This window comes from Pristiophorus japonicus, chromosome 7 (genome assembly GCF_044704955.1).
Source record: "Pristiophorus japonicus isolate sPriJap1 chromosome 7, sPriJap1.hap1, whole genome shotgun sequence".
In the NCBI taxonomy this organism is placed as follows: domain Eukaryota; kingdom Metazoa; phylum Chordata; class Chondrichthyes; family Pristiophoridae; genus Pristiophorus; species Pristiophorus japonicus.
In genome coordinates, this window is record NC_091983.1 from 189,361,200 (window position 1) to 189,375,500 (window position 14,301).

At 43.9% G+C, this 14,301-nt stretch overlaps 1 protein-coding gene across 4 annotated transcripts in view; it reads right to left on the reverse strand.

The window, feature by feature from the left end:
• atg5 (ATG5 autophagy related 5 homolog (S. cerevisiae)) overlaps positions 1 to 14,301 on the reverse strand; it is a 296,434-nt gene that overhangs the window by 56,400 nt on the left and 225,733 nt on the right. For all 4 annotated transcript variants that reach the window (XM_070885622.1, XM_070885620.1, XM_070885619.1 and 1 more), the window contains one exon: positions 2,287 to 2,404. In XM_070885622.1, coding sequence (XP_070741723.1) covers positions 2,287 to 2,404 — 118 coding nt within the window. The remainder of the gene's footprint in view (positions 1 to 2,286; positions 2,405 to 14,301) is intronic.

Consider the following 14,301-nt stretch of genomic DNA (forward strand, 5'->3'; position numbering starts at 1 on the left):
AGCACTCAAGTATAAAAGCAAGTTGTTGTTTTGTTTATGTTGGGAGTGACAGTGAAACATGAATCATTTGCTGTCGGTTGATAAACCCAGGAGCTTCTGCAGTAATTATTTTTCATACAATTATCTGTTATTGACAAACCATTTTGTTGTTCAGGCTTTTATCTACAATAAATACTTTAGGATTCTTGTGTTTATGATTCACAAGCACTGTTTGCAAGCTCTGCCCCTCCCACCCACTTTCCAAATTCTGTATTTTGCTGGGTTCAAGTCATAATAAAGTTTTTGCTAACAGCTATGTGTTTATTTACTGTCCAAAGTAGCAGGCGCACAGACTGTGCAATTTTATATTTATTTATGCAGCTGTCATATTTATCACAGGAAAACAGTGCATATCCCCAGGAATCAATCAAAAAAGAATTCAATGTCTCTGCAGAAATCTTACAATCTTACGAACCAGCGAATATATAGAAGTTCCTTCAGCTGAGTGATTTAAATTTCACATTCACAAAACATCAAAGCAGCCAGAGCTGAGGAATGATAGGAATCAGACACAAGGAAAGAGTGTAGATCAACATCCATTTAGGAGCTACTAGGGCATAGTAAAACAACTCATCAAGCATGAACAGCCATCACAAAATTAATCACACGGAGAAATGGAATCAATCAAATCATTCTAAAATCAGTCAAAGGTCAAGAGAAAGAAATCAAATTACTCCAAATCTTTCAGAATTGTTTTGACCATTAACTCTGTTTCTTCACTAAACTGAACACTTACTACTGGAAATAAGCAACATAGCATTATAAAAGTATAAAATACTATACAAATATGCAAGGAAATGAAGAAACTTATCCTATTTCTCATCTACATGTTGCCCCTTGGGCGACATCATCCGGAAACATGACATCAGTTTCCACATCTACGCTGATGACATCCAGCTCTACCTCAATCCCACTTCTCTCGATCCCTCCACAATCTCTAAATTGTCAGACTGCTTGTCCGACAACCAGTTCTGGATGAGCAGATATTTTCACCAATTGAATGTTGGGAAGACCGAAGCCACTGTTTTCGGTCTCTGCAACAAACTGCGTTTTCTAGCCACTGACTCCATCCCTCTCCCCAACTTCTGTCTGAGGCTGAACCAGACTGTTTGCAACCTTGGTGTCATATTTGACCCTGAAATGAGTTTTCGACTACATATATCCGCAGCATAACTAAGACCGCCTATTTCCACCTCCGTAACATCGCTTGTTTCTGCCCTTGCCTCAGCTCCCACTGCTGAAGCCGTCATCCATGCCTTAGTTACCTCTAAACTTGACTATTCCAACGCACTCCTGGCTACGCACATTCTACCCTACGTAAACTAGAGGTGATCCAAAACTCGGCTGTCCATGTCCTAACTCGCACCAAGTCCCGCTCACCCATCACCCCTGTGCTTGCTGACTCTCGGTTAAGCAACGCCTCGATTTCAAAATTCTCATCTTTATTTTCGAATCCCTACATGGCCTCGCTCCTCCCTATCTCTGTAATCTCCTCCAGCCCTACAACCCCCGCCTCCCCCCCACCCCCGCAGCGATGTCTGCGCTCTCTAATTCTGCCCTAATCAACCTGAATCATGATCATCTCCTGAGAGTCCAAGGCCAGGTGCTGAAGCATGCTCCAACAGGTTCAGCCTCCCTCGTCCATCTCCTCTCTTTATTAAGTGGGAGGGTTTAGACTGAAACTAATAAAGAGAGTTAAAAAATTGTTCTAAATAAAAGTTGAAAGAGCTAAAATTAAAGGACATAACAGCAAGAAATGATTCTATGCAATCATTTTCAACAAAAAGGTTATAGGCGGAGTTAAACTTAGCAGGTTACTCAATTTAGAAACCCTTCTCTTTCCACCCAACTTAAAGAATATAGGACAGGCTACACAGAGAAAATGGTTTACTGTACAAATTACCCAGTGGTAAAACTTGGAAAAAAACCTTCATCTTGCTAGAAACCAAAGTTAAAATATTAAAATAAAATATTAAAATCCAGTTGCCTTCAGGGCTCCTATTTAGAAACCATCAAAAAAATAGCCACATTTTAGTGATTTGATTTGACAAATTAATAACGAAGGTTATGATTCAGTATTACATCCTGGCTGCTATAGATCAAGGATCAAAGTTATATCATTTAAAATTATTATGCCAAATAAAAATCACAAGGACAATTTTTTTTTTTACATACAAGTTACAGAACAGAACACAAAAATTATACACTGAATTGTGGTCACATGACCAATGAAGGATCATCTCTTACCTTCAGGTGTTACAGCAGCGGGAAACATTTCTTTCAACAAGTCGCCAAGATTATGTGGCTGGCCTTCTGCACTGATTGGACGGAATAGCTTCTGAATAAACGGTCGCTCATTTAGTGGCTGAAATGCAGAGAATAAAAATTGTTTAAAATTCAGCACTCAGATTTACCAGGCTAGAATATAGTTTGCAGTCACCAGGTTATAATGTAGGTAGCAATCACACAATATTAAAATTACAGCTTGTCTTGGTGAAATATGTATCATAATTAAAGCTTATGTATCTTAGAACCAGTCTCAGCTGTGCCTTCAACATGACTGAATGAGCACGGTCAGGTACTTTCAGGACAGTACAGCTATTCCTGCAGAAAACTATGGATTAAGAAATGCTTTACACAGGGCAGCACTGAACAATGCGTTATGCAGGTGTGCATTATGAGAGGAGAGAGTGCTTTTCCTTCATCGTCCACTTCCCTCTCCCCACTTTGTTGTCTAATCAGACAAGTTGTGAAGTTACAAACAGTTCTGAGTACTTCGAAGAGCTTATTTACTCTCACCAACTAGGCTAACATATGAAGAATCACTCGCATAAGGAACTGGTTGGCTGTTTGGTGCTCGTGGTTCTCACACCCCAAAACAAACCACTGCTTTCATGAGAAATGCGAAGATAACCGAACACGGCAAAAATTTGAGACAATAAATGTCTTGGCGTGCATTATGAAAACCTAAACTGATTTTGGTCAGAAGTTGAAGTTGCACACTACTAACCAGCCAACATTGTTTCAGCTTTCCTGTTTTCTTCCCCTGAAATCAAAGAAATAGTTTATTTAACACCTGTCTCAGTGAGGGTGCCTTCACACTCTCCTCTGAAACAGGCTCTGTCTTCCTGTTCATGTGGATGCAGATGATCCCATGGTACCATTTGAAGAGGAGCGATGAGTTTTCCAGCAGTCCTAGACAAACTTCATTCCTCAACCAACATCACTAAAAAATGATTATCTGATACTTTGCTGTGCACAAATCGGCTGCCATGTTTGTTTATAAAACGGGGATTAAAGTATTCATTGGCTTTGAGATGTCCTGAGTAATGAAAGGCGTTGTATAACTGCAAGTTATTTCTTGCTTTCTTTTAAATCACATCTCTCAAACATCCCAAGTACTTTACATATAATGAATTACTTGGAAGTGTAATCATCATTATAAGGCTGACATTACAGCAAGTTCACCATTTAAAAACGATGCAGACTGGTCATGAACAGCCAGAATGTGCTTCCTGTGGTGGGACGCTCGCACCATCTGATTTTGAGTGTAACAGATTAAATTTAGACATGAAAACACAGCATACATAATAAATAACTGGGCACAATAATATTCATTTATACTATTATTAAAAAGCAGCATACAAGGTAATTCAGTCTGATACTTATTTTTTTAAAGAACAGGTATTTAACAAGAAACATTAAAGAAAAATAATCAATGCAAAGAGTTATCTAATAAATGACTTAAAAGCAATAGGATTGCAGTGAAATATTGCTTAATTCCGTTTTGAAACAGAAAATTTACCACGTAGCCAAAATAAACATGTGATGAAATCTTTGCCACTGACACACATGTTCCACGACTCTAAGTACACTGAATTTGCTGCACTACACTTTTAAAAATTAAGACAAATGTTTTGTGCATCCCACACAAATCAATGATAAATTAAAAAAAGCAAAAAACTACAGCTATTGGAAATTGAAAACAGAACCAGAAAATGCTGCCAACACTCAGCCAGCCTGTCAGCATCGGGAAGAAAATAGATGAGTTCATGTTTCAGGTGTGAACCATTTGTCAGTTCTCTCCATAGATGGACACAGACCTGCTGGGCCATTCAAGCACTTTCAATTATATGTATAGTTTATTTTACAAATCAGAAGTATTTTTTTGAAATCCATCAAATTACAGCAGTTAAGTGTTTGTGGCGTATCTGGATTTCCAGAAGGCATTCGATAAGGTGCCACATAAAAGGTTACTGTACAAGATAAAAGTTCACATATATTAGCACGGATAGAGGATTGGCTAACTAACAGAAAACAGAGAGTTGGGATAAATGCGTCATTTTCTGGTTGGCAAAGAGTGATGAGTGGGGTGCCGCAGGGATCAGTGCTGGGTCCTCAACTATTTACAATCTATATTAATGACTTGGATGAAGGGACCGAGTGTAACTTAGCCAAGTTTGCTGATGATACAAAGGTGGGTGGGAAAGCAAATTGTGAGGAGGACACAAAAAATCTGCAAAGGGATATAGACAGGCTAAGTGGGAAAACATTTGACTGATGGAGTATAATGTGGGAAAATGTGAGGTTATCCACTTTGGCAGAAAAAATAGAATAGCAAATTACAATTTAAATGGAGAAAAAATTCCAAAGTGTTGCACTACAGAGGGACCTGGGGGTCCTTGTGCATGAAACACAAAAAGTTAGTATGCAGGTACAGCAAGTAATCAGGGAGGCAAATTGAATGTTGGCCTTTATTGCAAGGGGGATAGAATATATATAGCAGAGAAGTCCTGCTACAACTGATAAGGCCACAACTAGAGTACTGCATACAGTTTTGGTCTCCGTATTTAAGGAAGGATATATTTGCATTGGAGGCTGTTCAGAGAAGGTTCACTAGGTTGATTCGGGAGATGAGGGCGTTGACTTATGAAGATCAGTTGAGCCTATACACATTGGAGTTCAGAAGAATGAGAGGTGATCTTATCTAAACATTTAAGATAATGAGGGGGCTCGACAAGGCAGATGCAGAGAGGATATTTCCACTCATAGGGGAAACTAAAACTAGGGACATAGTCTCAGAATAAGGGGCCACCCATTTAAAACTGAGATGGGGAGGAATTTCTTCTCTCAGAAGGTTGCAAATCTATGAATTTCTCTGACGCAGAAAGCTTTGGAGGCAGGGTCATTGAATATATTTAAGGTGGAGATAGACAGATTTTTGAGCGATAAGGGAGCAAAGGGTTATGGGGAGCAGACAGGGAAATGGAGCTGAGTCCATGATCAGATCAGCCATGATCTTATTGAATGGTGGAACAGGCTCGAGGGGCCAAATGGCCTGCTCCTGCTCCTATTTCATATGTTCTTAATATAAGTTAATATCTAAATCTAACACGGTATAACTTGTTCAAAGTTTCAAAAAGGAAATTTTCAAGGCTAGGGAAATTCAAGCATTGAATCAGTGAAGTGCTCGTCACTGCATTTGAAACTGCCAGTTTAATCACTGAGCCAGATAATGCCAAGTTAGCTGATCTCAGTTGGAGTGGTAAATGAGACACAACTGCCCTCAGCGCCCTTCAGCTAGATTGGGGGTGGGAATATAAATAGGAAATTAACCAGGTTTCCTCTTCTGCAGTGGCCCTGCCATAAAGCACACATGTTGATGTCAGGTGGAGAGAGAGTTTATGGCCGAGCTATGATGTACCACATTGTCAAATAGCCTGCTCACACTCACTTTCTGGGCTCACACAAAGAGTGGTTCTTTGGGCGAGGTACTGAAGGGCACAAGAATCTCACGCAACCACAAATGTCAATGGTCTCAGTTAAGAAGAGAGAACATTAGATGGGAAAAATACGAGTTCAGGTCATTGGATACAAGAGCAGGGTTTCTTTTTAAATTAAGAGAAAAGGAGTCTCCCTCACCGTGACATGTGAAATGAGACATGGCTACATTTAAAAATATATATTTATTCATTCAACATTTAAATTCAAAGTGTGTTTAAACAGGATCTTTTTGAAGAGACAATTAAATTCTGTAGGAACTCCTCAGTGCTGCTGTCATTAGTTACTTGTTTTTTTTCCTGCAGAAAGATTCATAGCTTCAAATGACTAAAAGCAAAACATGTGGGCACTAAGAGTGTCAGCTTTAAAGAGCAGATTCAGTTTGCAGTCCTATTAACTAAATTTCTCCAAACCTGCACAATTAATTCCTTAAAAAAATAGTTCTAAAATTGTAACATACAAATTGACAGCGACACGCTTGTGTTGCTGAAGGCATTGTTGGTGTCTGTTAATGAAAGAGGATACACTTTTATTTGAAACATTTTAAATAGATAAGGCCAGCTGTTTGTTTAGCATATTCCTTTCACACTTTAATTTTGTAAAAAGCTATCGGTAACTGTCTTCTAAAAACAATGCAGGTCTTGGCTTGTCCTACATTTTTTATCCAAACTGCCAATCAGTCACTCTTCAGTCTAACACCTGAGCCTGTGTGCCAGACACGCAGCACTTCAGGACTATTAATCAGTCACATCTGAAAATGAGCAAATGTAGGTGCAGTTTTGACACTTGTAACTAAAAGCCTTCTGTTTTTGGGAGGCTGGGGAATAGAAGAGAGCGAACAAAACAGAAATACAGTGCACGTTAACAGTGGTACACCTATAGAATTACCAGAAAAACTGAGTCACTGGCAGGATGTGAGGGATTTGCAAGATTAGCTGTAAAGTTTAGAAGGTGAGAGTGCATAGAGTGTAATTAAATTACAACGTTTTAATACATTTTTAATTAGATCCATCAATAATTAACTCTTTCAATACAAAAGGAATGTTAATCTCACTGTTGTATTTCAATTCCCCATGCTGTAAATAGATAAATATTTTTAGAGTGCATTAGTAACAGCTTTGTGGTCCATTGCTGTTGTGTTGAACTTGTTTAACCCTTCGTCAGTCAGTTCCGATGCTGGAGAACATTTCAATATAACACTATAATTTTGTTGGTCATGTGAGAATTGCCAATTTTATAATGTTCCCACAATGACCATCAATCAAATTGCACCTTTTGTGGATTTAATTCAGAGAATGTAAGCTTTACGCTTTCTAGATCAAATAAAAAAACAACAGCGCGAAAATACTGTTGCTAAATACAGCCTACAGTGCACCTTATTCACTTATCTAAGTTGTGATGCAAGAGGCTTAAGAGAATCTGTGTCCCACAATAGTGAAGTGCCATACTGCCCAGGGAAGTACCAGGCTCAAGGAAGAGGTCAACCAGTGTTCTCACTCCTAATCACTATCCAGTGACCTGTACTATAAAGTGCATCTGGATGAACATCAAGTGAGGACAGAATCAGACTTGGCTGTGATCCTTCCCCCTCCCCGTGCCTCCCCAGGTGACACTCACTGTTGAGGCTCATGAAAGAGAAGAATGGCCATTTGGACAACATGTGGGAAGGAGGCCTGTGCTCATGCAAATGTACTGCAGCATAGATTTATGCCTTCAGAGGAGACGGGGAGAAATTGTGAGGTAAAAGTTGTTTTAAATACTGCTGACTTAATTTAAAAAATATATATTTTGCAAACGGGGTGGAGGGAGAGAACTTTCCCCCTCAAAACCGACAAAAAACTTTTTGTACTTCCCACCCGAGGGGAAGTTTTTCAATTGGAAGGCATCCAAAAACCAGCTTCAGGAGATTCACTATGATTGGTACTTTCATCAGAAGTAAGAGGGGGTGGAAGATGCTTGTCCACCAGAGATGTTCTCTCCTTTCACAGATCATTATTTGCTAATTAGCTGATTATAAATTACTTAACTAAATATTTTAAGACAAATGTAAAAAAAATGATGGTTCCGTCACTAAATCTGCATATGCATTGTATAGTAAAAGACACATGATTTTGGTTGCTCAGATCCGCTTTTACAGAAGACTGCATAAAAGTTTGCTAACAAATCCACGATACACGTCGGTTTTTTTAGCCCTTACAAGCTAGACAACTCACTCATGTATTAGCTGAAATTCAGATTTTATCTGAATCAGCTGATGTATCATGTAGTGCTTATTTATCAAATCTACTGTTCAGCCCTATTTCTAACATAATTGAAGCTAAGGCAGTTTAGTCATTTCCTATTACATAAGGTCCCTAATCTAACACTGCATGGTATGAGTTGGTAGTGAGGATATGAAGTTTGGGCTGGGGATAATGCTTTGGACTTCTCAATGTTGACCTGTAGGACGAGATGGGGAGAAACGAGAGAGCTGGGGTTTCAGGGCTATAATAGGAGGGGATCTGGGAGGAAGTTCAGCTTCACTCAGCTCTATCTCACCACCACTTCTCTAGACCCCTCCATCGTCTCTGATTTGTCACACTGTTTGTCCAACATCCAATATTGGATGAGCAGAAATTTCCTCCAATATTGGGAAGACTGAAGTCAGTGTCTTTGGGCCACGCCACAAACTCCCTGACCACCGTTTACATCCCTGGCAACTGTCTGACACTGAGCCAGACCGTTCGCAACCTTGGTGTCGTGTTTGACCCCGAGATGATCTTCCGATCACATGTCCGCTCCACCATCAAGACTGCTTACTTCCACCTCTGTAACATCGGCTGACTCTGCTCCTGAAACCCACATCCATGCCTTTAACTCTAGACTTCACTATACTAATGCTCTCTTGATCAGCTTCCCATCTTCCACCCTACATAAACTTCTGCTCATCCAAAACTCTGCTGCCTGTATCTTAACTTGCTCCAAATCTCATTCACCCCTGTGCTTGCTGACCTTCACTGGCTCCCGGCCCGACATTGCCTTAGTTTTCAAATCCTCATTATTGTTTTCAAATCCCTCCATGGCCTTGCCTTTCCCCATCTCTGTAATGTCCTCCACCCCTAGAAGTCTTCAGGATCTCTGTGCGCTCTTCCAACTCAGGCCTCTTGCGCATCGCCGATTTCAATTGCTCCACTATTGGCGGGCGTACTTGCAGCTACCTTGGCTCGGAGGTAGAGGAGAGGGTGAGGGAGGTAAAATAAAGGGTGGTGGAGGTAAAGAAAAGGGTGTGGGAGGTAGGAGGGGCAGAGCGGTGGGTGGGAGGGGCAGAGGAGAGGGTGAGATTTAAGAAGGTAGTTGACAGTAGGGAAAATAGGCACGTGGTTACCTTTGTCCTCCAGGAAGATCAGGGAAACATAGCAGGAGTAGGCCATTCGAGCCTGCACCACCATTCAATATGATCATGACTGATCATGCAACTTCAGTACCCCATTCCTGCTTTCTTTCCATGTCCCTTGACCCCTTTAGGTGTAAGGGCCACATCTAACTCCCTTTTGAATATATCTAACGAACTGGCCTCAACAACTTTCTGTGGCAGAGAATTCCACAGGTTCACCACTCTCTGGGTGAAGAGGTTTCTCCTCATCTCGGTCCTAAATGGCTTACCCCTTTTCCTTATACTGTGACCCCCGGTTCTGGACTTTACCAACATTGGGAACATTCTTCCTGCATCTAACTTGTCCAATCCCGTCAGAATTTTATATGTTTCTATGAGAGCCCCTCTCATTCTTCTAAATTCCAGTGAATATAAGCCTAGTCGTTCCAGTCTTTCTTCATATGTCAGTCCTGCCATCCCGGGAATCAGTCTGGTGAACCTTCGCTGCACTCCCTCAATAGCAAGAATGTCCTTCCTTAGATTAACAGGTGATTTTGGCAGTGGTAGAGCTTGAAGTGGTCACGTTAGATCTGGTGATGGAGAGCTAAGTCAGTTGTACACCAGGGGACCGAAATTCAGGCATGCCAGAAAGCTGGCGCACCTATGATTTTTTACTTGGTTTTTCCACCGGGAGCGATGAGGCGGCGGTCCGATCGATTTTCAGGACTTAGAAGATGTTTTAACGTTGGGCCAGAATTCAGTCATAATGGGGGTGGAAGTGCGGTGGTAAGTCATGCTGAGGGGCAGAATCGAGTCTCCGCCACTGTGGTGACGTCACTGCGCATGTACGACACCACGCTCTCTCCCCTCTGTTAAAGGGGAGAGAATTGGGATTTTGTTTCGCTTCAGCCACTGGGCCACCAGGGAGGGTTTCGGCCGGGCCAGCGGCTTGCGGAGGCCAGGCTGCCTTTTGGTGCCCGGCTGAACTCGGGGGTACAATAGTCCAGCCGACATGGAAGTCAGCTGGCAAAAATAATATGGCGGCTGCGGCATTCGGCCCTCGCCTTTAATGGCTGCAGCACTGCCAGGGCAGAGAGAGAGCAGACAAGGTGCACCAAAAGAAAAAGCTGACGGGGGCACCATTTAGCAGCTCGTGGATCTTTTCCAGCACATTTCGGGTGGATTGAAATGGAGGTGCGGGATAGCGGCGGTGTGCGCTTTGATGATGCGCTTGCAGCGGTCGGCAGCAGTAGGGCAGAAGTGGGGACAGGCCGAAAAATACCCGAGCTGAATTTGGGTCGGGGCGGACACTGGATTGGAACGTGCGGCCACTCGATTCCGCCACATAGCTGCCGCCAAACGGTGGTAACGGGTCTTATAGGGACCCTGAATTTCGGCCCCAGGGCTTTCTTCCATTGGACTTGAGGGTGCTGTATCAGGGGAACACTCGGGCTTGGAGACGGTGAAGATTTTTCTGGAGATGAAGGCATTGGAAGTGGAAGTGAGGGAATAGTTAAGGAAATCAACAGCTGCAGAGGTACTGTGGCAAATGGAGTGACAAAGGCTCAGTAATTGAGAATTTGGGGTGCAGTTGTAAGTGACTGGGAAGTTTTTTTTCCCCCCGAAGCAGACACAGAAGCAAAGTGGGGTTGAAAGAAGGTAGGGGGAATGTGGGTGGGGAGGAAAATGAAGCAATGATTGAAGATGACTTTGTTGGCGATCGAGATCATGACACCAGAGGAAAAGGTAAGGTTAACTTGCTACCATCATTTGGCTCAGGTATCAAGAGCCCAAAATTCCACATTGTAAAATAGCTCTGTTTTTCGGCGTTATTTCCGATTAACGGCCGTTTTTTGGCTGAAATAACGCTTAAAAAGTCTGAAGTTTCGGCAAATTTTTTTTTTTATTTTGGCGCAGCGCAGAAATACCTCCGGTTTTGAGGGTGGGGCTAATTTTTTGCGTCGACAAAGTGAGGCCCTTTCTGCACATGCGCAACATTCAACTTGAAGCATTTAGGTGTCCAGGGTAACACGACGCACAATTGCTAGTCGGCAGAAATTTTGGCCCGAGAATACAACAGAGAAAATCAACACTGGGGGCAAAATGTACAATTTTAATTAATACGTCCTTACTATACAGTATAAATGCACACGAGGCCCATGCTTGAGAGGTCAGTCTGTGACCTGTCCTTTATTTCTTAGCACTCAAGCGATGAAGGTGGGTGGAGCTTCCCCTTTTATACCTGAAGGTCCAGGTTAGGAGTGTCTCCCACCTAGTGGTCATTGTTCTCACGGTGTACAACTTAGGTCAGATTATACATGGGTTACAATGCTGGTTGAATACATGACATCACCTCTCCACCAAAGTCTTATTGGGATCACAAGTTGAGTTTCTCTGGTGGTTTACGCTCCCTTGTAGAGCGCCTGAGTTGGGGCTCCGGTTGTTGGGTGCTGGCCTGAGTGTCTGCTGTTTGCGGTGCCTCAGGCCTATCCAGACTGCCCACAGTGATTGGGCTCGCCTCCCTTTGGTTCCGGTGTGCGGTCACCTGTGGTGGAGTGAACTCTACATCGTGTTCTTCCTCTGCTTCTTCTATGGGGTTGCTGAACCTCCTTTTTGTTTGATCCACGTGTTTGCGGCAGATTTGTCCATTGGTAAGTTTAACTACCAGAATCCTATTTCCCTCTTTGGCAATCACAGTGCCTGCGAGCCATTTGGGCCCTGCAGCGTAGTTGAGGACAAAAACAGGATCATTTACATCAATACGTCGCGCCCTCGCATTCCTGTCATGGTAGTCATATTGTGGCTGGCGCCTGCTCTCGACAATTTCTTTCATGGTGGGTGTATAAGGGATAGCCGGGTTTTGAGCGTCCTTTTCATTAGCAGCTCTGCGGGTGGAACCCCTGTGAGCGAGTGTGGTCAGGATCTATAGGCCAACAGGAGGCGTGATAAGCGCCTTTGTAGGGAACCCCCTTGGATTCTGAGCATTCCCTGTTTGATTATCTGCACTGCTCGTTCTGCATGGCCATTTGAGGCCGGCTTGAACGGTGCCGTTCTGACATGGTTAATTCCATTGTCTGCCATGAAGTCCTGGAATTCAGTGCTTGTGAAGCACGGGCCATTGTCGCTGACCAAGACGTCCGATAGACCATGGGCGGCGAACATTGCCCGTAGACTTTCTACCGTGGCAGAGGATGTGCTTGAATTTAAAATGTCACACTCGATCCATTTGGAGTCGGCGTCTACTACAACCAAAAATATTTTTCCCATGAAAGGACCTGCGTAGTCCACATGGATGCGTGACCAAGGCTTGGCGGGCCATGGCCAGGGGCTAAGGGGGGCTTCCCTGGGCGCATTGCCCAGCTGGGCACACGTGTTGCACCTGCGAACACAAAGTTCCAGATCTGCATCTATCCCTGGCCACCAAACGTGTGACCTGGCAATTGCCTTCATCATGACAATGCCCGGGTGCTCATTGTGGAGTTCTCTGATGAACACCTCTCTGCCCATCTGGGGCATGACTACTCGGTTTCCCCACAGTAGGCAATCGGCCTGAATCGAGAGTTCATCCCTGCGCCTGTGAAATGGTTTAAATTCCTCAGGGCATGCCCTGTACGTGGCTGCCCAGTCCCCATTCAGGACACATTTCTTGACTAGAGACAATAGCGGGTCTCTATTTGTCCAGACTTTAATCTGACGGGTTGTCACGGGTGAGCCTTCGCTTTCAAAAGCTTCAACAGCCATGACCCATCTCAACAGCATGCTCGGTAGCCTCCTCAGTGGTGGCTAATGGGAGCCTGAGTGCATCGGCGCTACACGCGAGTGCCCACCTCTGTATGCGGGCCGATGCGTTTGCATTTATGGCCTTGTTGTCAGCTAAAAGGGACGTTAGGGGTTTGTGATCTATCTCCAGCTCAAATTTCTTGCCAAACAGGTATTGGTGCATTTTCTTTACCGCATATACACATGCGAGCACCTCCTTTTCTACCATCCCGTAACCCCTTTCTGCCTGGGACAGACTTCTGGAGGCATAAGCTACCGACTGTAACTGACCCTTGACATTGACATGCTGCAACACACATCCGACACCATAGGACGACGCATCGCATGTTAACACAAGTTTCTTACATGGGTCGTAAAGTGTTAACAGAGTGTTGTAACATAACAAATTGCGTGATCTATTAAAAGCCCTTTCCTGGCTGTCCCCCCAGACCCATTCACGACCTTTGCGTAGGAGCACGTGTAGCGGCTCTAACAGCGTGCTCAATTTGGGAAGAAAGTTACCAAAATAGTTCAGGAGCTCCAAGAACGAACACAGCTCCGTCGTGTTACGGGGTCTGGGTGCTCTCTGGATCGCTTCCGTCTTGGACGCAGTAGGGCTGATCCCGTCTGCTGCTACCCTCATCCCCAGGAATTCTACCTCTGGAGCTAAGAAGACGCACTTCGCCTTTTTCGTCGCAGCACTACCCGGTCCAGTCTGCGTAGCACCTCCTCCAGGTTGTGGAGGTGTTCTTCAGTATCGTAACCCGTGATGAGGATGTCGTCCTGAAAAACCACCGTCCCTGGAATCGACTTGAGGAGGCTTTCCATATTTCGTTGGAAGATCGCGGCGGCCGAGCGAATCCCGAACGGACATCTGTTGTACTCAAACAACCCCTTGTGTGTCATGATGGTGATCAGCTTCTTCGACTCACTCGCCAGCTCCTGGGTCATGTAAGCTGAGGTCAGGTCCAATTTTGAAAAAAGTTTGCCACCGGATAGCGTCGCAAAGAGGTCCTCCACTCTCGGTAGCGGGTACTGGTCTTGGCGTGACACCCGATTGATGGTGGCCTTGTAATCACCACATATCCTGACCGACCCATCCGCCTTGAGCACCGGCACGATCGGGTTCGCCCAGTCACTGAATTCGACTGGCGAGATGATGCCTTCCCTCAGCAGGCGGTCCAATTCGCCTTCTATCTTTTCCTGCATCATGTATGGCAACGCTCTGGCCTTGTGGTATACTGGCTTGGCGTCCGGGTTTATGTGAATCACTACCTTGGGCCCCCATGAAAGTGCCGATGCCGGGTTGAAACAATGAGCCAAATTTGTCCAGGATCTGTGAGCATGATACTCGCTCCACAGAGGAAATT